Raw genomic sequence first — 26,200 nt, 5'->3', positions numbered from 1 at the left:
TTCGAGCCAAATAAAATTTTAATAAAATAGTATTAGTCAATATTTCCACCTTGCCATTTAGATCTCACCCCTCTCTAAACAGCATTTACATATTGTATGCACATTTGTATATTTGACTATTTAATAGGAAAATTCGTGTACTTTTTTTTACACAAATCATCTTCAGTCTTTTTTTTTTTTTTGGATGAAACTGTTTGTGTTTACCTGTAACGTAGTTCAGACTTGCAGGCGTTGAACTTAACAATCTTCCTTATCACCGACAGAGAGTGATTTGCCGTCAACCTTTCGTTGTCAAATACCAATTTAACTCTTTTGTTTTCTGCGTTTTACGTTTTCTTAGCTATTTAAACATTTATTAGAAAGATTTAATGCATGGCCGAGTTGAGTAGCCATCGTAAGTTCGCGAACTGAATCAAACTGTGGTGGCGTGGCTACCAATTCATTGAACCGACTCAAAAGAACGATTCATTCAGGAAATATTTTCGAAACTGTTAATGTGTTTTTAACGAGCTAACCTTAGCTAAACTATCAAAATAGTTTTAAGCAGATTGCCATAGGCCTACTAAAAACATGCAATATATGGAGTTATTTTGATAATAACCGCCGCATATAGGCTATTCTTAATACCAGCTAACGGATATGAGCTAAAAACAATTTGGATGTGAATTATTATTAATCTTATTATGGCCATTTCTATAAATTAGAGTTTTAAAGGTGAGTAGTTTCGGACTGTGGGAATTAGTAAACAGCCGTTTAAATTTGAAAATGTTTTTTATTTGACATTAGCTTAAATTAAGTAAAAAATAAAGTAACAAATGCTTTAAAGTAATAAATAAAATGTAAAATATGTCTAAAAGCAAAATGTTAAACCACGCGAGGACAATGTAGCCTTACTTTTCAGGCACTTTGTACTGTTGACCAAAAGATGGCGGTGTTTCTCAGATGTTGACTTGTGTTGTAGGTGTGAATTGTTGACAGTTACACAGGTGAGGCGTCTCAATTTTACTGTCTAAAACTTTTGGTACTTGATTTATTTTTTTTCCCAAGTCAATATTTCTATGAAATAATATAAATCTGAAAGAGAAATACTAGTCGTACATGCTTTGATAGTTGATCATCCCTCCTCCTATTTCTTGCACACGTAACTCAAGAGTCTTTGCCAGATTATGCAAAAGCAGATTCTGCCAGAAATGGAGAGGACATGACGGGACATTTCCATTCACCGACTCTGAGAGAGACCTCTACACATGACCTGCTGCCTTCTCATCATAAACCTGTGAACCAGCAAATACACGGCAGTCCCAGCTCAACCTCTGCATCCCGCCACCAACTCTCTTTCTCTCTCTCTTTCTTTCTCCACAGACATCAACACTATCCTGTGATTTCTCCTGATGCTCTGAACTTCCACGTACTGATCAAGCGGGGATCACATCTAAGCTAAACCCAAAACCACTTGACTTATATGACAATCTTCTAGATTCAGGTAAGTGGAGTTAAGTGCAATATTTTTGTATTGACCTTATTTGATATGTTTGGCGAACATATCTATACACACATGCAATTTATTTGTTCTTAAATAACAGTATTGTATCATATATTATTTATACTATTTTAGTTGCATGCAATATTCCTATGAGACTGAATAAACTGTGAATAAACTACAAATGAATATGGATTCTGATAATACTTAATCTGATTAAGGAGAACTATGATCTTAAACATGACTATGACTGTATATTCAGAGTTAAGGGGATATTCTAAGGTCTTTTTACAGTGTAAGATTCAATTTGTTGTCAGATGTCAACAGCATCCTAGCATTTCTGCACAGGAAACTACTGCATATTTCAAGTTTCAATAATATAAAAATACACAAATTGTGACAATACTGTAAGTTACATTTGGAGATTTCACTTCTGGCAATAAAAGGAATCTATTAATATTAATTAGTCTTCAAATTAACAGTGTTTAATAGCATCCCATCCTAGTTTGTTAGTTAGTTCTTTCAAAAATGTAAAAAAATAGATATATTTATGTAGTTTGAAGTCCGATGTTTGAGAAAATATAAGAGGTCACTAAATTTATTAATTATTAAATTAATGAAGTTTTATTTTTTTTGCTTTTTACTGAATTGTACTGTAAAGATAGTGTGACATAGCCAAAGAAAAACAACTCTTAACAATAAGCAAATTGTGTAAGAGCGATTTATCTTCAGTGTTGGACACTTAACTTCATATAGGGCTATTTGTGTTTCATGAAATTATGAATGATGTTAGTTAGTTCTTCCAAAAATGCACATTTTTTTCATCGTTTACAAAAGTTTCGAAATCTGCTGATCACCATAGATGTTATTTTTTAAAAATGTGAATAACCAAATAGTTGCTGGTCCCTATTGACTTAAATAGTATGTAAAATAAATAAATAAAATACTTTAGTTTAGTATATGAGTCCTCATGGACCAGAAGCTTCAAAATATGTTCTTTCATGTTGAGCGGAATGATCTACATAAAGTGATTTCTTCCGTGTGGATGGCTTTTCCGCTGTTACCTGTTTTGTCCAGTAGCTTGACACGTACGTGCTTAAAGTAAATAATATGTAAAAATGGAGTGACAGTATTTATTTTATGCATTTATATGTATTTTTCACTATGCATTTATTCAACTGATATTCAGTTAAAGTCAGAATTATTCGCACTTCTGTTAAATTTTAAATATTTAATATTTTTTCCCCAATTTCCCTTTAATGGACAGAAGACTTTTTACATTTCTGAACATAAAAGTTTTAATCAACCCAGATTCATTCTGGTTATGTACCCCTATATGCATTTCTGGAGAGAGCAAAATACGTCCTAGGAGCATTTTTGTTTTTACGAATCCAGCAGAGGCCGCTGTGGATGCTTTTTCAGATTTCAAATTTCTCTGGCGAGTACCATTCGCGCCTGCTGTTCTCACGTAAATCCACCAGAAGCCGCTGTCAACCCCGTTCCCAAAATCCAACCGCAATGTTTTGAAAAGCAATCCAGAAAAAGAAAAGCCCTTACGGTAGCCTGATTTTTACCACATTTTCAGATTTTACTACATTCTCACCCTGTTATTTATTAGTTTATTTTATGTTTTTGGCTTTTGTCTCACCTTCTTTCTGGAACCGCTCTTCACTGGAATCGAACCCCATTGTCGCAGTCAACTCCCCTCTGCGTCTCAAGTCCGCTGACATACGTGTCAAGCTACTGGACTAACTGGTAACAGTGGAAAAGCCATCCGCACGGAAGTAATCGGTCAGCTGGTGAGCAAGAGAAGGAACAGTGTCATACCGCCTCATAGTGTTCGTTTTAAAGATGAAATGCAGCCACACGTAGCTCTGGCTAAATAATTCACAAACTCCACCCTGCTGAAAAATCCAGCTTAATCCAGCCTAGGCTGGTTGGCTGGTTTTAGCTGGTTGACCAGCCTGGTTTTAGAGGGGTTTTGGCCATTTCCAGGATGGTTTCCAGCCATTTCCAGCCTGGTCTTAGCTGGTCAGGCTGGAAAATGACCAGCTAAAACCAGCTTGACCAGCCTGGTTTAAGCTGGACATAGCTGGTTTTGGCTGGGCTCCCAGCCTGCCTAGGCTGGTCAAGCTGGTTTTAGCTGGTCATCTCCCAGCCTGACCAGCTAAGACCAGGCTGGAAATGGCTGGAAACCAGCCTGGAAATGGCCAAAACCCCTCTAAAACCAGGCTGGTCAACCAGCTAAAACCAGCCAACCAGCCTAGGCTGGTTTGAGCAGTTTTTTTCACTAGGGCAGAAATGTTTATAGGGCTATGTTTTCAGAATGAGCCTGTGTTGGTTTAAATAACTAACTTCTAATAACTGATTTCTTTTATCGTTGCCATGATGACAGTAAATAATATTTTACTAGATATTTTTCAAGATACTTGTATTCAGCTTAACGATGGTTTGTTCTGCAGACAATTGGAGAAAAAAAATTAAGAGGGGCTAATAATTTTGACCTTAAAATGCTTTTCAAAAAATTTTTAAACTGCTTTTATTTTAGCTGAAATAAAACAAATAAAACCTTCTCCAGAAGAAAGAATATTATCGGAAATACTGTGAAAAAAATCCTTCCTCCGTTAACATCATTTGGAAATTTTGGGTGACTAATTATGACTTCAACTGTATAAAATGAATGTATCCACTACTCTCTTATTCAGTTTCTCTTACTTTCCTCATCTCTCACACTTTCAAGCCATGCTGAGGAGTGAATTATGGGAAATGGTGGTTGCAATGGTGCTGTGGGGCATGTTGTTGCCCTTCTGTCTCAGCCAGACCACCTCACCATCTCAGGATGGGAAAATAAAGTTTCGCTTGGCCGGATACCCTCGCAAGCACAATGAAGGGAGGATAGAGGTGTTTTACAATGAAGAGTGGGGCACTATCTGTGATGACGACTTCACACTGGCCAACGCTCATGTGCTGTGTCGCCATCTAGGGTTTGTGGAGGCACTAAGCTGGTCCCACAGTGCCAAATATGGACCGGGAAGTGGTGAGAATGAATCTTATTTGCATATGGACAGTTGACGGTAACACTTTACTTGAAGGGTTTTTTATTAGATGGTCATTAAACCATTATAATCATGATATGACGCATTTCGTGAATGGGAATGATTTTATGCATGCTTTTAAAAACTGTCATTAAGTGTCATTGGCACAGTTATGACATTTTAATGCCAAGATGACATTGTTTTTTATAAGGGGTGTTCATCAGACTGTCATTAAACCTTTATAATCATGACATGACACATTTCATGAATGTGGATGATTTTATGCATGGTTATAACAACTCATTAAGTGTCATTGGCTGAGTTTTGGTCATTTTAATGCAAAGATGACATTGTTATGAGGGGTGTTCATCAGACTGTCCTTAAACCTTTATAATCATGACATGACATATTTCATGAACGTGAATGATTTTATGCATGGTTATAACAGCTGTCATTAAGTGTCATCAGCACAGTTATGACATTTTTAATGCCAAAATGACATTGTTTGCTCAGACAATGAAGGGATGTTCATTGGACTGCCATTAAACCTTTATAACCATGACATGACACATTTCATGAATGTGAATTAGGTTATGCATGCTTATAACAACTGTCATTAAGTGTTACTGACTCAGTTATGACATTATTAATACAAAGATGACATTGTTATGACAATGAAGGGCGTGTTTATTAGACTCACCAAACCCATATAATCATGACTTGACACATTTCATAAATGTGAATGATTTTATGAATGCTTATAACAGCTGTCATTAAGTGTCATTGGCTCAGTTATGACATTTTTAATCAAGCAAACATGACATTGTTTGTTATGACAATGAAGGGGAGTTCATTAGACTGTCCTTAAACCTTTATAATCATGACATGACAGATTTCATGAACGTGAATGATTTTATGCATGGTTATAACAGCTGTCATTAAGTCATCAGTGCAGTTATGACATTTTTAATGCCAAGATGACATTGTTTGCTTAGACAATGAAGGGGTGTTCATTGGACTGCCATTAAATCTTTATAATCATGACATGACACATTTCATGAATGTGAATTAGGTTATGCATGCTTATAACAACTGTCATTAAGTGTCATTGACTCAGTTATGACATTATTAATGCAAAGATGACATTGTTATGACAATGAAGGGGTGTTTATTAGACTCACTAAACCTTTATAATCATGACTTGACACATTTCATAAATGTGAATGATTTTATGAATGCTTATAACAGCTGTCATTAAGTGTCATTGGCTCAGTTATGACATTTTTAATCAAGCAAACATGACATTGTTTGTTATGACAATGAAGAGGAGTTCATTAGACTGTCCTTAAACCTTTATAATCATGACATGACAGATTTCATGAACGTGAATGATTTTTTGCATGGTTATAACAGCTGTCATTAAGTCATCAGTGCAGTTATGACATTTTTAATGCCAAGATGACATTGTTTGCTTAGACAATGAAGGGGTGTTCATTGGACTGCCATTAAATCTTTATAATCATGACATGACACATTTCATGAATGTGAATTAGGTTATGCATGCTTATAACAACTGTCATTAAGTGTCATTGACTCAGTTATGACATTATTAATGCAAAGATGACATTGTTATGACAATGAAGGGGTGTTTATTAGACTCACTAAACCTTTATAATCATGACTTGACACATTTCATAAATGTGAATGATTTTATGAATGCTTATAACAGCTGTCATTAAGTGTCATTGGCTCAGTTATGACATTTTTAATCAAGCAAACATGACATTGTTTGTTATGACAATGAAGGGGTGTTCATTAGACTGTCCTTAAACCTTTTTAATCATGACATGACACATTTCATAAACGTGAATGAGGTTATGCATTCTTATAACAACTGTCATTAATTGTCATTGGCTCAGTTATGACATTTTTAATGCAAACAGGACATTTCTTGTTATGACATCAAAGGAGCGTTCATTAAACTGCCATTAAAGTTTTAAAATTTAGACATGACAGATTTCATGAATGTGAATTAGGTTATGCATGCTTATAACAACTGTCATTAAGTGTCATTGGCTCAGTTATGACATTTTTAAAGCAAAGATGACATTGTTATGACATTGAAGGGGTGTTTGTTAGACTGTCATTAAACCTTTATAATCATGACATGACACATTTAATGAATGTGAATGATTTTATGCATGCTTATAGCATCTGTCATCAAGTGTCATTGGCTCAGACATTTTAATGCAAACATGACAGTTATAAAAACACATCTCAAAATACATAAAACGGTTAATTAACAGATATTAATTTCAGTGTATAATCACTCTTTTATCATTTGCAAAAAATATCTAAAACGACAATAATATTGCTTTTCACAACAATTTCTGTGACAATATATCACACAACAAAAATTCATCATCATGACAGGCCAAGTTAGTGTGACCGTTAAAATAAGGTCATGTTAAAAACTCGTTTACATTTTAGTCTGTGCTCTTTGGATGCAAATCAGCTTGCTTTTTATAAAAGTTTTGTTGTAATCTGGGTAAACATCCATGTCCCTGCAGGTAAAATCTGGCTGGATAATGTGATTTGTGGAGGAAGTGAAAACAGCATTGAGAAATGTGTGTCCCGAGGCTGGGGGAACAGTGACTGCACGCACCAGGAGGACGCAGGGGTCATCTGCAAAGATGAGAGACTTCCAGGCTTTGCAGAGTCCAACATCATTGAGGTAAAAGATCCTTTTAATTAAATGCATAATTAATTAATTAAGTGGGCTGTCACTCACCGGGTCCTTTATTAGGTACACCTATCCAACTGCTTGTTAACGCAGTGATTGGTTGATGATTTCCAATCAGCCAATCACATGGCAGCAACTCACATGGTGCATTTTTATTTTATTTTTTTTGCCTCCTTGCTGTTTATTTTTTGCTTAATTTCTGTTTAGTGGAAAGATTTTCAACACATTTCTGAACATAATAGTTTTAATAACTCTTTTATAATAACTCATTTTTTCATCGTTTCAGCAACTATTGCATCCCTATGGCAGCATTGTAAAAAATGCATTTACTTTCTGTCATACAGCTTCTATCTGTTTCTTCCACTGCGCTTTTTTTTCCTTCTTCGTTTTTCATCTTCTCTTCTCATTTGACAGCCTCTTTTTTTCCTCTGTGTTCGCTCTTACATATAACGAGTCCACAGCAAATGTCACTCTGCTCCGGCTCAAAGTCTTGTAGTAAATTAGTCTCTGATGGTCTGTCTGTGGGCTGGAAGCTCACCAGAGAAAGAGAGACAGATGTAGAGATACAAGAGCCTGGAGATTTAGCTCTAGTGAAGAGCAGGAGAGAGAAAAGCTGAGCTGAGGATGTGCTGAAGTGCCATATACTCAGCATATCTGCCAGTTTTCTCGATGTTTTTGTCCTTAAGGCAGAAGGAACACAAGTGGGTGTCAGACAAAACCTCTGGCAGCATCTGCGGACTGCAGCTCGCTGTGCACAATCAGATGTGTTTGAGTTGACTGGAATGTTGCAAATGACTGATTTCACATCCAAATTTGCTATTGTTTTCCAAAAAAAAACAGATTGGCAGGAATATTGTGCTTCTCAAAGAACAAAGAAGTTCCTGAAGTAATCATAATTTGCACGCTATTTGTTATGAAGAATGCAAGCATGTTTGAAACAAATTTTTTTGTTGTTGTTGTGAAAAATACCTAACATGCAATGCGGACTTGTCACATAACCAAAAAAACAATCTCACAGTAACCTGATGTGGTTTATTAATATAAACCCAACCAACTTGTGGTTTAAGTCCCTCCCACTTGGAGGTCACCCAACCTACTTGCAGTGTAATCCCTCCCACTTGAAGGTTTCCATGCTGCAGCGATACCTACTTTATACCTACCTCTTTTTTGCAGCCTGAATGTTTGTGTGATGTGCAAAGACCTCCGGTAATGTAATGACGGAGGATGACAACAAGGGTAGGATCCAAATGCAGCTTTTTTTAAGAGTAATCAGGAAGGCAAGGCACAGTACAGGAGCAGACAGTAGAATATTCAGCATTACAAGCGAAAGGGTCAAGGCAGAAAAAAACAAACATAATCCGTAAAACAAACAAGGGTCAAAAACACAGACAATACAGGAAAATGCTTACGTAATGCTTAGTACAAGGAAACAAGACACAGCAATGGACGTGTATGTGTGAATGGTGTATATATACTCCATGTAATCAGTGTAAATGATGTGTGTCTGTCTAATCAAAGTTTATGAACAAAGTGTGAGGTGCTGAGGATTATGGGAAGTGTAGTCTCATAAGTGCCCTGTGAACACTGTGACAAGTAACACTTTAGTAACAATTCACAGCATTTACCACTGGTTTATTACCTGCCTATTATCAAGATTTGAACTGTTTATTAGCACTTATGATATTATTTTAATTCTCAAATCCTACCTAATACCTAAATCCAACTACTACCAAACTAACTATTAATAAGCAGGTAATATTGAGCTAATAGTCGTAGCTAATGGTTTGTTTATAGCATGAATTGTACATTAAAATAAAGTGACAAAAGCCCCATTTGTATTATTTTACTTATCGTCTAGGCATTTGCATTTATCGTCTGGACATTGTTTCTTCATTTACATGTGAGTGGGCATACCTATTTTTTTAATACAATACGAGTGTTGCTTGTATTTTTAAAACTCATTGTCTGTTTTTTTTAGCATGTTGCAGTGTGGTTGCTAGGGTGGTTTTAAATGGTTGCTAGATGGATGCTTAATAGACAAAACAGCTCACCCAGATTCTGTGTGATGTTCTTGTTTTTAGACAACATAGGCTCATTCTGAAAGGTAGCCCTATATACATTTCTGGAGATTGTGAATCATGTAGCCAGTGGTACGTATGGCTGCATTTCATCATTAAAATGAACGCTACGTGGCAGTATGACACCGTTCCTTTTCGCGCCTACCAGCTGACTGCTTAGCTTCATGTGGACAGCTTTCCCACTGTTACCAGTTTTTCCAGTGGCTCAACACATAAGCTGGAGTATTTGAGATGCAGAGTGGAGTTGATCATGACGACGGTGTTCGAGTCCGGTGAAGAACGGTTCCAGAAAGCAGGTAAGACAAAAAGAAAAGCCAAAAAGTAAAACAAACAAGTAAATAACAGGGTGAGAATGTGGTAAAATCTGAAAACGTGGTAAAATTGTAGGTTGGGTTTAGGGAAGTAGGTGGGTGGGTGGGGGTATTTGAGATCTCAAAAAGCATACACAGCGGCCTCTGGCGGATTTATGAAAACAAAAACTGCACCAAAATGTAGCTCCTGGGATGTATTTGGTGCTCTCCAGAAATGTATATAGGGGTACGTAATCAGAATGAGCCTGGGTTGTCTTTAGAAATAGCTCGGTTCTTCTCAAAGCAATTTGTTGTTGTCTGGTCATTTTCAGAAGTTCTAAAGGTCCTGGTGTACTTCAATCGAAATAAAATAAAGGACTGAAATTATGTCATTTCAAACAAAATCCGGCCAAAACCAAGTTCTTTTTGAACTGCTTTTGGCAGTTCGAAACAGCCCACCAGAGTGAACCTTTTGAGGGAGTTTGTTTTCGTCCTAAACACCCTAAAACACTTTGGACCATTGGTCCGTGATGACTACACAATCAATGTGTTTGTTCTGGAACTTCTTTTAGATGTGTTTCATATCCATGGAGTGCAGAATCAGACAGCAGAAAAATATCCAAAAGATATATAAATATAAAAAAAATATAAACTTCTAAACATTGTTCCTGTCCACAGCAAAATTCAGATTTTAGTTGATTGTCTCATGGCAAGGTGCTCAGCAGACTTTGTGGACTGTGCTGGCCAGACATTTGGAAGTGCTTGTTTAAACGCGGGAGACATTTTGCATTCTAGCCAATGCACAACAACTGTGAGGTTTGACTGTTTACCAGAGCAATCCGAAACCCTCATGTGTGATGACTCGTGTCCAGCATGAGCATTGTTCACACAAAAAAACCTCATAGTACAATGCAAGAAATTGAACTTTAAGATTGTACCTGACTACAACATCCAAATCTTAAGAAGGATGAAAAATGCTTTGCCCAAACAGACTGTCAGTATTGACATTATTATTTCACTTCGAGTCTACATGAAATCCAAATGTACTCTTTTTGTAAAAATGTATCCAACCCAGGCTCATTGTGGATATGTACCCAGGTCTACATTTCTGGAGACTGCGAAATACATACCCAGGGGTACATCTGATTGCAGTACGGGTGCCCAACTCAGTCCTGGAGGGCCAGTGTCTTGCAAAGTTTAGATCCAACCCCATTAGACACACTCGAACCAGCTAATCCAGCTAGGTATACCAGAAACTTCCAGGTAGGTGTGTTGAAAGAAGTTGGAACTAAACTATGCAGGACACTGGCTGTCCAGGACTAAGTTTGGGAACCCCTGGCTTGCAATTGTTTTTGCAAGTCCACCAGAGGCCGCTATGTACAGTAAAATTTCTCTGTACGTGCCATCTGCATGTCCTCTTTTCACGTAAATCCACCAGGGGTCGCTATATGCAATTTAGCCGACCAGACTGAGCCACCCACTCCCTTCCCTAAACCCAACCGAGAATGTTTTCAAAAGCAATCTAAAACAGAAAATGGCCACATGATTTTTCCACATTTTCAGCCTGTTATTTATTTTTTTGCTTTTGTTTAGCCTGTTTTTTGGAACCGTTCTTTGCCACACTCGAACCCTGTCTCGTCGCGGTCCACTCCACTCCACATCCCAAGTTTATTGGTGTATGTGGCAAGCTACTAGGCAAACTGGTAACACCGGAAAAACAGTCCATACAGAGGTGAGTTGGTTAGCGGTAGCACAAAAAGAAACAGAAGCTGTTGGTGGCATCAAAACGCTTGTTTTACAGACTAAATGCAGCCAGATGTACCTCTGGTTACATATTTTGCGATCTCCAGAAATGTAGACCTAGGTACACATTCACAATGAGCCTGTGTTGGATGTATCTGTGCACTTCATTACTTTGTAAAGATTCAGTTGCCCTCATAATGTTTAATCAAATACCATAACCTCCTCAAAACAACATATCTGACTTCTGGTCACAAGGAATGTCTTCAGGGTGGGGCTATCAGTCCTTTAGGGTGGAGTTATCAGTGTGTGTCTCATTTCCGCCCTGCTTTTGCGCGTGCCAGTGGTTCAAACAAATATGATATAATTCCATCTGTAAAATTGAACTGTTCATTGACATCATCATCAGGCATCTGAAAACATTCTGTACCAAAGGGTGCCAAATGTGATTCTGATGGACAGTAATCCTCCAAACTGTCAATCAAATCTTACATTTTTTTAACACTGCTCATCACCTAACAACGAAATCGGTTCCCAAAGAATTAAGTCATGCACCGCCCTACATTTTTTTCTATCATTTTTGAAACCATTTCAAGTGAATATACGTCACAATAGGGGGAAAAAAGACAATCTTAACTTCAGTTTTATGGCAACTTTTAGAGCAGGCACTGCCATTGGAACCTAATTTTTCAACATAGGCTCATTCTGAAAACGTAGCCCTACATACTTTTCTGGAGATCGCAAATTATGTAGCCAGAAGTACGTATGTCGGCATTTTGTTTTTAAAAAAAACACTATGAGGCGGTATGACGCCGTTCCTTTTCGCGCTAACCAGCTGGCCGCTTACCTCTGTATGGACGGCTTTCCCGCTGTAACCAGTTTGTCCAGTAGCTCACCATGTATGTCAGCGGCCTTGAGAAGCAGAATGGAGTTGACCACGACAACGGAGTTGGACTCTGGTGAAGAACGGTTCCAGAAAGCAGGAAACAGAATCCAAAAAAGACAAAAACAGAATCCAAAAAATAAAATAAACAAGTAAACAACAGGGTGAGAATGTGGTAAAAATCAGATGCAGTGGGTGAGCGGGTCACTGGGAAGTGGGTGAGCGGGTCAATCAATATAATTGGTTGGGTTTAGGGAAGGAGAAAGGTGGGTCAGTCGATTGGTCAGTCAGTCAGTCAAACAGTCAGTCGACAGCGGCCTCTGGTTGGTTTAGGCGAGAACAGCAGGCAATTGCGGGAGAAATTTGAGATCTCAAGAAGCGTACACATCAACCTCTGGTGGATTCGCAAAAACTGCAAAACAAAACATAGCTTCTGGGATGTATTTGGTGCTCTCCAGAAATGTATATAGAGGTACGTTTTCAGAATGAGCCTGGGTTATAATTTTCTCAATACTTCCAGTCTCATTTTCTTCCACTGATTTTTCTTAATCATTATAAATCTTAAGTTATAGAAATAAATATGAATTGAATTGAATGTACCTGTCCTGATGTTGAGTTGTGTATGTTTTAGATGCAGGTGGATGAAAAGCGTATGGAGAAGATCCGTCTGCGCCCACTCAAGGGTGCTCATGCCGGTCGTTTGCCTGTGACAGAGGGAGTGGTGGAGGTGAAGTTTAAGGAAGGATGGGGTCACATCTGTAACACTGGCTGGACCATCAAGAACTCTCGTGTGGTGTGTGGCATGATGGGATTCCCTTCGCAGAGATCTGTGGGAAAGAAGCCGAGCAGGTAAAATGCATGTTTCAGGGATACAAGATTGAAATTGTTTGCCCAAAAAACCTGCTGGACAATTTTCAATATGACTTGTAGAAAAAGCAGTCTCTTAATAAATGTTAAAGGTGCAGCATGTAAGTTTGACACCTAGTTGGGTAAACTAGGTATTGCACACCTGGTTTAAAACACATGCAAGCACAGGTTGTCAGATTGACAACACCAACAGCAGTGTACCTGACTGTCGAGGCTACAGGCTGATTTAAGGTGTGTTCTAAATAAAAGCAACAGCACGTGATAGAAGTAATATTTTCCATATTAAAAGGAGTTTTTGTCCTAACCAACACCTAGAATTTATATTTTAGAAACGGCTTCTATTCTTGCAGCTGAACAACAGAAAACTGGCAATGATCATCTCAGGTACACCTCATGTGCTTTATTTACTTAAATGCTAATAATGTGAGTTTGAATGCTAATTTATGTGACATTTATTGTCATACTACTGAAAGCAGCAGCAGATAGTTCACCTCAGATCTTGAAAATAAAATAAACTGTTTGAAATTGAACTTTAGAACTTTGACTCAGAGCAAACCAACACATATCATATCAAGCACATATCAAGCAACAATACATATAAGAGGTTTAATATGTATTAATTAGATTATATCAATTAAACCTTATCATTTGGCTGGAGTGCAGTGGGTGCATATTCTGTGCTTCTGAATGGATGTATTTAAATTTCTGTCGTGTTTCATCTTGCGTAAACAGCCCAATTGCTTATCATTGCAAATCTCATCATGTAGCGTGTTGTTAGGACACGGGGTTACAATGTAAACCTGCTCACCTAATGTTTTAATGTAATATTTATATTATTTGCTAATTAATAACAACCTCATGCATTCAGAAATATATATATATATATATATATATATATATATATATATATATATATATATATATATATATATATATATATATATATATATATATATATTATAATTACTGTATAATGTATTAATATGAAATATAATTGGCTAAACTGTCATTGGGCATCTTTATAACCAAATGACCAAAACAAAGACAGACGTTTTGCCATGCACATTTTAGCATTGTTATAAAGATAATCAAGAATGTTCACATAGCATATTCCCTAAACATCTGCAAGCACGTGGTCACCCCCCTCCCCCCCCCCCCTCCCCAGGTCTTCAGTTTGCGCGATCATAACTAGGCCCACATGGAATCTGCGCGCGCAGAATTCCGCAGATTTTTAGCCCATCATTAATTCTGTTTATTTGAGTAAATGTGTAAATCTATCTTTATTCAGATTTTAAATTAATTACAGTAATATTATTGATTAATATGAAAATGTTCATCTGCTTTATGTACAATACAGTTTGTACAGTAATATTTTGTCTTTTAGTAGATATATTTTATGAGAGACTTGCTTTGTTTATAAAGTGGATCTAATTGGGTTTGCATTTTAAATATTAAATAAAAGTTTAAAAGATATAATTTTTTATTTCACATATTAAGGTTTTAGTTATGATATTCCCAAAATAATTCCGCACAAATGCACAGATTTTTACCAAAATTCTCCGCAAAAATACCAAAAAACGTCCGCAGATTCCATCTGGCCCTAATCATAACACACCTCAGCCTTAACACCACCTCCAAATAAATCACTCACTATCGCGTGATCATAAGCACCCACAACCCTTTTCACCTTGCATGATTTCATAGCGTTTTTTTCGCTACTCCAATGTTCATGACCAATAAAGTGTGGTGATGGCATTTCATTATGGAGGTTTGTGGTTAATAATTGGCCCAAATTGTCAACAGTGCCACTAAATACTACAGATGGTGCCACCGGCATCTCATTTCAAAGCGAAGAATGTGTTATATTAGCAGTTTTGTCTAATAGAAAGGGCGTTACGGTGGCTCAGTGGTTAGTACTGACGCCTTACAGCAAGAAGGTAGCTGGTTCGAGTGAGGCCAGGTCAGTTGGCATTTCTATGTGGAGTTTGCATGTTCTCCACATGTTGGCGTGGGTTTCCTCTGGGATGCTCTGGTTTCCCCCACAGTCCAAAGACATGCGCTATAGGTGAATTAATTAAACTAATTTTTGGCTGTAGTGTATGAGTGTGTATGGATGTTTCCCAGTACTGGGTTGCAGCTGGAAGGGCATCCGCTGTGTAAAAAATATGGTGGATAGGTGGGCGGTTCATTCCGCTGTGGTCACCCCAGATTAATAAAGAAACTTAGCCGAAGCTGAATAATTGAATGAATAATAGAAATACGATTTTGACATTAGATTGAGATGAGAGTAGCAGCAGAACCAGACATAAACATATTCTCTTTAATGAAAATTTGTAACAGCCTCGTCGTTTATACATTTTGGGGATTTTATGAATGGTAATAACATTTAGTATACAAAATAATGCACATCTCATATGATTTAACAATTACTGTCATGAACTAGTAATTTAGTTACATTTCATATTAGTTATGTGGAATTTTTGTTAACGCAGTTTCCGCCACCTGCATTTTTCAGAAGTAAAACGTGCTAAGCAATATTTGAAAAATGCAACTGAACACAATGTCAGATTGAGTCCCAAAATACACTTGCAATTAATCAGCGTGTCTTGTAGCAACAGTGTAGTGATATCAAAATGAGACGAGGTTCTGATGGGTTATGGATAGGGCCAGACAGAATCTGCGGACATTTTTTGTGCTATTTCTGCAATGAATTTTGTAAGAAATTATGATGATTGATGATGAATGATTTTAAGAGTATCATAACTAAAAACTTAATATATGAAATAATTTTTTTTAATACATTTTCACTTTTATTTAATGTTTACAATGCAAATCCAATTAGATCCACTTTGTTTGGTAAACAAAGCAAGTCTCTCCTATAATATAACTACTAAAATACAAAAAATATTACTTTACAAACTGTATTGAAAATAAATCATATAAACATTTTAATATTACTATTATTATATCACAATAATATTTGTGAAATGAATTTTAAAACTGAATAAATATAAATTTACACACATTTACATAAGTAAATACATAGACTCAATGGCCTAAAATCGGTGGAAATCTGCGGATTTCTGCGCACACCGATTCCGTGTGGGTCTAGTTATGGGCTTGCTTGTTTTGGTGCACTCTAACATCAACATTGTTTGGAAAAATTCACTTAATGCACTTTTAATTTAGACCTTCCCATAGATTACAGAATAAGAGTGCACTGAAGCTATATTGGATTTGGGGTAATTGAACTTTGTCATTTATCTGACTTGGGACAGTTCTTTTAAATGGCCAAAATGTGGGTATTGATACACTTAATGATGCTGTACTTAATGTATGTTGTTGGTAATGTTTTTTATTATTTTTATTTAAATCACTCAAAACCCTAACCAATGCTTTTTGTGAGAGATTATTCTGAAAAAAATGTGCTTGTGCTATCTTCCTTTATATTTAATTTGTATTTTACAACAGTCAAAGTAACTTCATGATCAAAACAGCATTTTGAAAGAACATGGTCTGCTCAAAATTCCTCGAAGCTGACTGTCTAATTTGCGGCTGGCTGCCTTTCTCTAAACTATCATCTGTCTGTGTGATCTAGACTATTTTTGGATACCAAGGGAGCATTATTGTGCAGTCTTTTATGTATATGTTATTTGAAGCCTGTCGGCCTGATATTTCCTTCAACTACTTTTTATTGTCATTCAATGTGTTTTTGGTCATTATCTATGCACTGTCACTTTAGTTGAGCGTGAGCAGTGGCAAAAATACCTACCCACATAGCAAACAGACTTGGCCCAAATGTGGCCTTGTTATGGCTCTGCTGGCATGTTGCCGGCACTGGCATGCATAATGTCAGCTGTATGTGGGCCGTGCATGGCAATGATGGCACTGCATGCATGACGGCAAACTACATTTGGGCCAGTTGTGGATGGGAGGTGTGTGGCCCAGATCAGTGTAGTGATTGTTCACATTGTTGAGGTAACATTAGGCTGGGTTATGGCTTAGTTTTTGGGGTTTCTGGTTAAAGGGTGGTGTTGATATGGTTAACTTATAGCTGAGAATCGGTACCAATAATAACCTTTTGGCCCAGTTCAGGGCCAGTTAAGAGTAATAAGTTAGTTGAGATTTGGGCCGGTTATGGCCCATGTGTGGCCCTTGTCTTTAATCCAGTTATGGTCCACTTCAGGACAGTCATTCTTTACAGTACTTGGGCTGAGGGAAAAGATATTGTGTGTCCCTGAGCTGGGCCAGAAAACATTTGCTATGTGGGTAACTGCATTCACACCGAAGGTGGCAAGAGTGTCAAAGTTCACTATGGGTACCCTGGCGACAACGCCGTCTGCTATTACTGCCTCGCCAGTGAGAACGTCGAAATTTGCTTCATTGATCTTGTATTTAAATGGGCCGTTGCAGCATACCAGCAAATCAGTTACTACCGCAATAATCAAACCCTTGGGAATAACTGTGGTAGGAACCAAAGTTCACAGTGACTGTGTTCTCTGGACTCCTCTCAAGCGGTGGACTTAAACATTCAGATTGCTTGCCGCCAAACCGCGTCATAACTCATTACCATAAATCAGACTTAATTTCAACTCTCCTCGATGCCCACACTGACAAAGACATGACTTCCGGCTACTTTGACGCACAGTAAATGATCTCGGCACTGCTGCTTCAGACCTGCTCCATATATATATATATATGTATTTTAACCAGAACATGCAAAAGAATTCAATGTTCATTCGGAAATTGTTATACTTTAATGCATTTAGATGTCTTTTAGAGGCAAATATAGTTTCCCGTAGGTCTTATATACAGTGGTGTGAAAAAGTGTTGGCCCACTTTCTTATTTTTTTGGCATATTTGTGATACACTTTAATGTTTCAGATTATCAAACTAATTTAAATATTAGTCAAAGACAACAGAAGTAAACACAGTCTGCAGTTTTGTGGAAAGACTGAGATGAGCCTTTATGTTCTATTTGCTCAGTCTCTTTCTTATGGGGGAGTCATGAACACTCAACTTCACTGAGGCAAATGATGCCTGCAGTTCTTTGGATGTTGTTGTGAGGTCTTTTGTGACCTCTTGAGTGAGTTGTAGCTGTGCTCTTGGGATAATTTTGGTCGGCCGGTCACTCCTGAGAAGGTTCTCCACTGTTCCATGTTTTTGCTGTTTGTAGATTACGGCTCTCACTGTGATTCGCTTTAGTCTCAAAGCTTTAGAAATTGCTTTATAACCTTTTCCAGACTGGTAGATCACAATTATTTTTTATTTCTTTGGATCTCAGCATGATGTCTAGATTTTGAGGATCTTTTGGTCTACATTACTTTGTCAGGCACATCCTATTTGAGGGATTTCTTGATTGCGAATGTGTCAGACCTGGAAGTGGCTAGAGAAATTGAACTCAGAAGTGAGTTAAACCAAAATTAATTTATGTTTTAACCAGGGACTATGTCGTTTTTGTATTTTGTTTTCCCTTAATAATAAAAACCTTCATTTAAAACCTGCATGGTGTGTTTACTTGTATTATCTCTGACTAATATTTACATTAGTTGGATGATCTGAAACATTAAAGTGTGACAGACGTGCAAAAAGAATAAGAAATCAGGTGGGGGTAAACACTTTTTCACACCACTGTGCAATATTAGAAAGAAAGAGTCGCATACTTATGCACTCTTAAAATAGATGGAAAATGTCTCTATTTCATGAACCTCAGCCAATGAATCATTATAGATCATCACATGCTGTGGCAAAAGCCTCTGCAAGAATCCGTTCATGCACGTCAGCATATGTAGTTATAAAACCTGGCCGCATCTGTAGGCACAAACCCTGAAGGATATATGAACTGTCAGAGATTGATCTGTCATTGCAGACCCCGGCGTTTTACTTGGTCGTGGTGGGTGATGCTGTTCTGCTGGCCCTCCAGAAGTTTCTATGCATATTCACGTGAAGTATGTTTACAAAATCCTTCAAAAGTGAAATCAATCCCATATGTGGCTTTCTGGGATGCTGGCCAAAATGTTTTTAACTGTATGAGGGATGTGGAAGTTTTATCATTGTGCCAGTGAAAAATGTACCATACAAATCCCTGAGGCCCTGATGGGGATTTCGTACTAAGCCGAGGTGTTCGGAGATGTCTCTTTGATTCATTCTGATTTAATATCATAGCAATAAATGTTATGACAAACTGATATGATGCATAGTTTCAGGGCCGAAATTACCATAAAGAATGAATGCCCTCGAATTGTTTTTATTAATGCAGAAAGCATTTCTCAGGTCTAATGGCGCATTGAAGTCATCTAAGAACAGCTTTAAAGTCTCATGAAACTGAAGTTGCTAAACTTTTATTTCAGTATGTTGATGCAATTCCAACTGAAACGGAACATTGAGTAGGGGGCGGGGCTTTCTTTTTGCGCATCATTCTCTTATAGCAAACTAACGATAAAGAGGGGTGTGGCTAAGAATATTGTGGCTGAAGCATCAAACCAGAAGATTAAAGACTGTTATTTCAGTATGTTGATGCACTTCCAACTGAAATTGAATATTGAATAGGGGGCGGGGTTTATATTTGCACATCATTCTCTCATAGCAAACTAACGATAAAGAGGGGTGTGGCTAAGAATATTGTGGCTGAAGCATCCAACCAGAAGTTAAAAACTTTTATTTCAGTATGTTGATGCGCTTCCAACTGAAATGGAATATTGAGTAGGGGGCGGGGTTTATATTTGCACATCATTCTCTCATAGCAAACTAACGATAAAGAGGGGTGTGGCTAAGAATATTGTGGCTGAAGCATCAAACCAGAAGCTTAAAGACTTTTATTTCAGTATGTTGATGTATTACCAACTGAAATGGAATATTGAGTAGGGGGAGGGGCTTTCTTTTTGCGCATCATTTCCTCATAGCAAACTAACGATAAAGAGGGGTGAATATTGTGGCTGAAGCATCAAACCAGAAGCTTAAAGACTTTTATTTCAGTATGTTGATGCACTTCCAACTGAAACTAGACATTGAGTAGGGGGTGGGGCTTTCTTTTTGCGCATCATTCCCTCATAGCAAACTAACAGTAAAGAGGCGTGGCTAAGAATATTGTGGCTAAAGCGTCAAACTGATGTCAACAGAGAAGGACTGCTACTCCAAACGCGAAGCAAATTGATAATATGGTATAAAATGACAAGATAATACATGTTCAAACTGAAACATGTTAACCAGTTATTCAGTATCAGTCAGCAGGGAAAAAGTGCACTGCTACGTCACGGTGAGGTGGGCCTCAAAATCGCTGACATTTGTATCCTTAACATCAAGAAATTTTAAAAAGAGACTTGTTCAATTCAATTCACCTTTATTTGTATAGCGCTTTTACAAGAAACTAATGTATTTTGATGTGAAAGTTACACTCTATGAAAAATGTATTGACAAAAAGTCAAGACAACTAATATTTTCATGTTGCTTTAACTGATTTGAATAAGTTAATCAAGTTTCAACTAAATTTTTGAAGTTATACAAAGTTTAACTTAATTTTTTTAGTTGAATCAATTTACATCAATTAAAGTAACTAAAACTATTAAGGCAGCAAAGGTGTTTTACAGTGAATCTGCAGGCATTTCACTAAACAGCCACATGCAAGATTTTTCACCACACGATGAGCGCTGAAAACATTATTTATGTTATTACTTCATTTTGATTAGGGTTTCAGACTAGGTGTTTCATTTAGCTTTAATTTTTCATATATTATGAAGTTTGTATGTAATTTCACCTTACAAAGATGTATTTATAGTCTAAAATACAGTTTAAGCTTATGAAAATACCCTTAAACTGGAGTAAATACGTTTTTACAAAACACAGTGATCTGGAAACCACCCAAAACACTCCAGCTTAGTGGCGGGTTTCTTGTAATGTCTTGTATTGAAGCTTCAGTGTGATTTCATCCAATTGCCTCACTATGTTTGCTGTGCTTGTATAGCTTCTCTCCTCCATCTGTGCTGGAACAATCATCCACATCTAAACCCAGACACTTACTCCGATTCACAGCAGATGGTGAAATGTAAGCAGTCTGTGACGGCACCGAAAAACAAGCTAGCAATTGAGAATTCACGTGTGCATTTGTCTGAGAGAATAGCTGTCATTTCAACAAACGCACTCAGTGTGTGTGAATTAAACCCATTGAGAGACTCATTCCTCCTCAGACATGAGTCCTCAGCATGGTGAAGTTAAATTTCAAACACACACTGCTCATCATTCTGACATTCTTGACAGAAGGCTATTTTATTTACACGTATAGACGCTTAATATTAAAGTCTTCCAGCTGAATAAACACGAGAAATCTTCGGTGAATGAAAAAGCTGCCATTTATCTTTTCCACAGCTTTTAAATGATCATGGGCTCTGACATAATTTACCGAGAGGAAATATGCGAAATACTGAACTTCTCTTCGTCTTTGTAATTATGACATTCATATCAGGCTCGTGCCGCAAGTGCCTGGCTAGAAATAGCTCACTCTGCTCATTTAAAAGGAATCCGAGACACTGTATTAATGCCTGTACTTTCCAGGAATTGAATAAAAATGTTTTATTATTCCGTCTTTAAAATGAACAGTGCCCCTGGAAAGTTTTTGTATGCTAAAAATGCATGAAAGCTGGATTAAAATGTATTGTTTCTATCCCATATTTTAATGATTTGTTCGCGCATGTAAGTTGCAACTTTTGTTATCTAAAAATCTGATATTTTTAAGCATTTTAATGCTTTATTGGGCCATTTGCAAGACCAAAATAATCTTATAAGTGCTCACTTAATAAAGGTACAATATCCATCACTAGGACGGTACCTTTTTGTTCTGTACAGGTGGACATTAGTACCTTGAGGGTACACTTGAACCTTTAAGGTTCACTTTTGCACCCTTAAGGTACTATGAGGTACACATTTGTACTTTTTGGGTATTAATATGTACCTTATTTGGACCTGTTAGGCAGGGCTCTAGAGCGTGACCAATTTGGTCGCATGTGCACCGGTGCGCCCAGCTATTCGAGGCCAAAAAAAATACATTCTAGGGCTGCACAATATCGGAAAAACTTGATATTGAAATATAATTTTTTTATGCGATATGAATACAATTTCACCAGATGGATTGAATAGAGCTTTTAAACATTTTTCTGGGGGGTCTAACAGTACTCAGGTACCAAACCTGAATAATCAAAATGCTTTTCCAAATATCTAAACTCTTAAATCAAGTAAAAATATTGTTTTGTTTTCAGAAACAATGTCAAAGTTATGTAATTTTTCCTTAAAACAAGCAAAATAATCAAAAATAAAAAAAAATAATCAAAATAATCTGCCAGCAGGGTAAGTAAAAACAATAAAATTTATACATGCGCTATAAGTGAATTGAATAAACTAAATTGGCCATGGTGTATGAGTGTGGGTGTGAATGTGAGAGTGTATTGGTTTTTCCTAGTACTGGGTTGTGGCTGGAAGGGCATCCACTGCGTAAAGCATATGCTGGAATAGTCGGCAATTCATTCCACTGTGGCGACCCCTGATAAATAAGGGACTAAGCCAAAGAGAAATGAATGAATTGATTTCTATTTCATTTTGATGTATTTAGTTTTAGTTTTTAGTAATCATAGTTCTGGGGAGTTTCCAGAGCTTTTTCCAGTAAAGACCAAAGATCAAGGTCATTCAAATTCAATAGTGCAAAAGTTAAATTATGAAAAATTCAGACACTCATTTATATTAAAGATAAAATATTGTTAAACATGCCTAGTTAAACTTTGCATACAACTTTACTCTGGAAGGAATATGTAATGCACACACACACACGAAAGGAAAGTATCTTCTTTCTCAGGAGTGTGTTAAAACCTCAGTGACTGGCGCTCACTACTAACGTAATATTGTTTCTCGTGGTCATGTCATTGCCTGCGAGAGAGGCTGGAACGTAGCGTAAATCAGGTGTACCAGTGTAAAAGTAAAAATAGCCTGTCATAAAGCAAATACTGCAGTTTGAGCTAATATGTGCAATAGTTTTGAGAGATTAAAAGATGTAAAAATTGCTGCTTTGTTTAAACTACTTATTTAAAATAAGCTGAAACAACACAATTATTGAGGTTTGCTTGGGACAACTCAATTGTTTCATGTTCAATCCACTTAAATTTGTCAAAACCAATGAACTTAGTTGATTTGAGTAGGGACAGCATGAATGAATTATGTGAAACCCTGCATTTTGTACAGTGTATTATTAATTAATTAATTAATTCATTCATTCATTCATATTCTTTCAGCTTAGTCCCTTTATTTATCAGGAGTCGCCACAACGGAATGAATCGCCAACTTATCCAGCATGTTTTACGCGGTGGATGCCTTTCCAGTTGCAACTCAACACTGTGAAACACTCACACACACATTCACAACAGCCAATTTAGCTTACCCAATTCACCTATAGCGCATGTCTTTGGACTGTGGGGGGAAACCGGAGCACCCAGAGGAAACCCACACCAACACGGAGAGAACATGCAAACTTTACACAGAAATGCCAATGACAGTGTAATATGCAATACAATTAAGCCCTTGTAAAGACCATAAAGCATGTGACGTCCATAATGTTGACAAGAATGATGCAATGTTGCCAACTTAGCTATTTTGTTGCTAGATTTAGCAACTTTTCATACTACCCTAGCAACTTTTTTTTTTCAAAAAGCACCTAGCAACAAATTTAGCAATTTTTAACAATCATTTGGCAACTTTTAGCAATTTTTAAAAGTGACTCAAAAGAGCAGCGGCTGTAGGCTTTACTCAACACAAACATATCACATTCAAGTTAAATTGCTAGCTCAGATTGTTTTTCATAACTGTTAATTTACTGATATTTGTTAACATGTGTAATTGTTGGTAATTAAGGTAGCAATAAATTCCAATAGTGCTATAATTGTTGTCACTTTCACAAATGTGTTAATTTCACAGGTTAAAAAGAGTAAGTACACAAGCTGTGATTGTTTAAAAGAATGTAACTGTTCATTATCAGTGTTATATTTTAAAATGAAAAATTCTTATCAAAAAGCGTTTGTATTTTACAAATAGTCAACTCTATTTTTCATACAAATCTAAATGGACATATTTTAAATGAAGATTTTTGCTGAGATTGCCAGTCAATTTGACAAAACAATAATTCTTTTGTATACTACATACAGATGTAGTTTTGAGTTGCGATTACACAATGACGTCATCACGCAAAGTAATATGTTAATATGAACCTATTTATTGTGTATCAGGATGTAATGTTTTAATAAAATATAAAACAAGGCGCCTCAAAGAATAGAGACATGATGGGCTTACGCTTGTCAGATACTATGCGGTGACCTCACTGATATGCAAATTAGTGTGTGACGTCATCTCGCAACATTTAGCTACTTTTCAGGCAGGCTTTAGCTAGTTTTCCTTGAAAATAGTTGGCAACACTGACAGAATTTTCATCCACAATTCTGGGTGAACCATCCCTTTATAATAAAACAATATATCATTTTAAATAGTTACCTATTTCACAATATTACATTTATTAGTGGGTGACACGGTAGCGCAGTGGGTAGTGCTCTCGCCTCACAGCAAGAAGGTCACTGGTTCGAGCCTCGGCTGGGTCAGTTGGCATCTCTGTGTGAAGTCTGCATGTTTTCCCCGCGTTCGCGTGGGTTTCCTCTGGGTGCTTCGGTTTCCCCTACAGTCCAAAGACATGCGGTACAGGTGAATTGGGTAAGCCAAATTGTCCGTAGGGTGTATGTGTGTAAATGAGAATGTGTGGGTTTTCCAGTGATGGGTTGCAGCTGGAAGGGCATCCGCTGCGTAAAACATGTGCTGGATAAGTTGGCGATTCATTCCGCGGTGGCAACCCCAGATTAATAAAGGGACTAAGCCAAAAAGAAAATGAATGAACGACACATATATTAGTCTTTTTGATCAAATAAATGCAGCCTTACTACATAAGACCCTCACATTTAGAGTAATTGGATAAGCTATTTCAGCATACACTATTTGTTCACAGGGAACCTGAGTCCAGTATTTCTCAGCAAGCTGATAGAATGTGAGAAATCTGCCATGCTTTCCATTCAGGCTCCTTGTCTTCTTGGTGAATTATTTTGAAGTCAAAATTATTAGCACCCCTGTATATATATATTCAACTATATATTCCGTTTATATATACATAAATGGAATTTTTTTTTCTTCAAAATTTCTAAATAATAATAGTTTTAATAACTGATTTATTTATCTTTGTCATGATGACAGAACATCATATTTTACTAGATATTTTTCAAGATACTAGTATTCAGCTTAAAGTGACATCTAAAGGCTTAACTGTAGTTAATTAGGCAAGTTAGGGTAAATAGGCAAATCATTGCATTATGATGGTTTGTTCTGTTGACAATCAAAAATAATAACCAGCCAGAATTATTAGCCCCCCCTTTTAATTATTATTATTTTTTTATAATCAAATGATGTTTAACAGAGCAAGGAAATTTTCACACTATGTCTCATCATATTTTTTCTTCTAGAGAAAGTCTTATTTGTTTTATTTCGGCGAGAATAAAAGTAGTTTTTTAAAAAACATTTTAAGGTCAAAATTATTAGCCCCTTTAAGCAAATTTCATTCTGGTTGAAATAAAACAAATGAGACTTTCTCCAGAAGAAAAAATATTATCTGACATGCTGTGAAAATTCCCTTGCTCTGTTAAACATCATTTGGGAAATTTTTAAAAAAGAAAGAAAAATTCACAGGAGGGCGAATCATGTTGACTTCAACTGTATGTGTATATAATAAATTGCTACTATTATATTATTGCTCATATAGATGTAGTTAATTAATCTTTACATATTCATTTTTGTGTTTCTGTTTAGTCTTAAGAGCGCTTACCATATCCACTCGGTGGCCTGCACAGGGAACGAGGCTCATCTTTCTGCATGCACGATGGAGTTCAGCAGGGCCAACTCTAGCGCCCCCTGTCCCGGTGGAGGAGCTGTTGTGGTCAGCTGTGTGCCCGGGCCGCTGTTCACACAGGGTAGAGCGCGCAAAGTCAAGCTCAATTCAGTGGTGAGCACATAATGCCAT

At 36.9% G+C, this 26,200-nt stretch overlaps 1 protein-coding gene across 3 annotated transcripts in view; it reads left to right on the top strand.

The window, feature by feature from the left end:
* Positions 1-1,168: 1,168 nt before the first annotated feature.
* The window catches only part of loxl3a (lysyl oxidase-like 3a), a 50,691-nt gene continuing 25,659 nt past the window's right edge, over positions 1,169-26,200 (top strand). For 2 of the 3 annotated variants that reach the window (XM_056471898.1, XM_056471897.1), the window contains exons 1-5: positions 1,169-1,483; positions 4,221-4,517; positions 7,086-7,249; positions 12,881-13,098; positions 25,990-26,182. In XM_056471898.1, the coding sequence (XP_056327873.1) occupies positions 4,223-4,517; positions 7,086-7,249; positions 12,881-13,098; positions 25,990-26,182 (870 nt within the window). In that variant the 5' untranslated portion in view covers positions 1,169-1,483; positions 4,221-4,222. The remainder of the gene's footprint in view (positions 1,484-4,220; positions 4,518-7,085; positions 7,250-12,880; positions 13,099-25,989; positions 26,183-26,200) is intronic. The other variant, XM_056471896.1, reaches the window with a different exon arrangement.

Source organism: Danio aesculapii, chromosome 14, assembly GCF_903798145.1.
Source record: "Danio aesculapii chromosome 14, fDanAes4.1, whole genome shotgun sequence".
NCBI classification, from domain to species: Eukaryota; Metazoa; Chordata; class Actinopteri; order Cypriniformes; family Danionidae; genus Danio; species Danio aesculapii.
The sequence above is the reverse complement of the archived record's forward strand: the minus strand, read 5'-3'. Positions and strand labels throughout refer to the sequence as shown.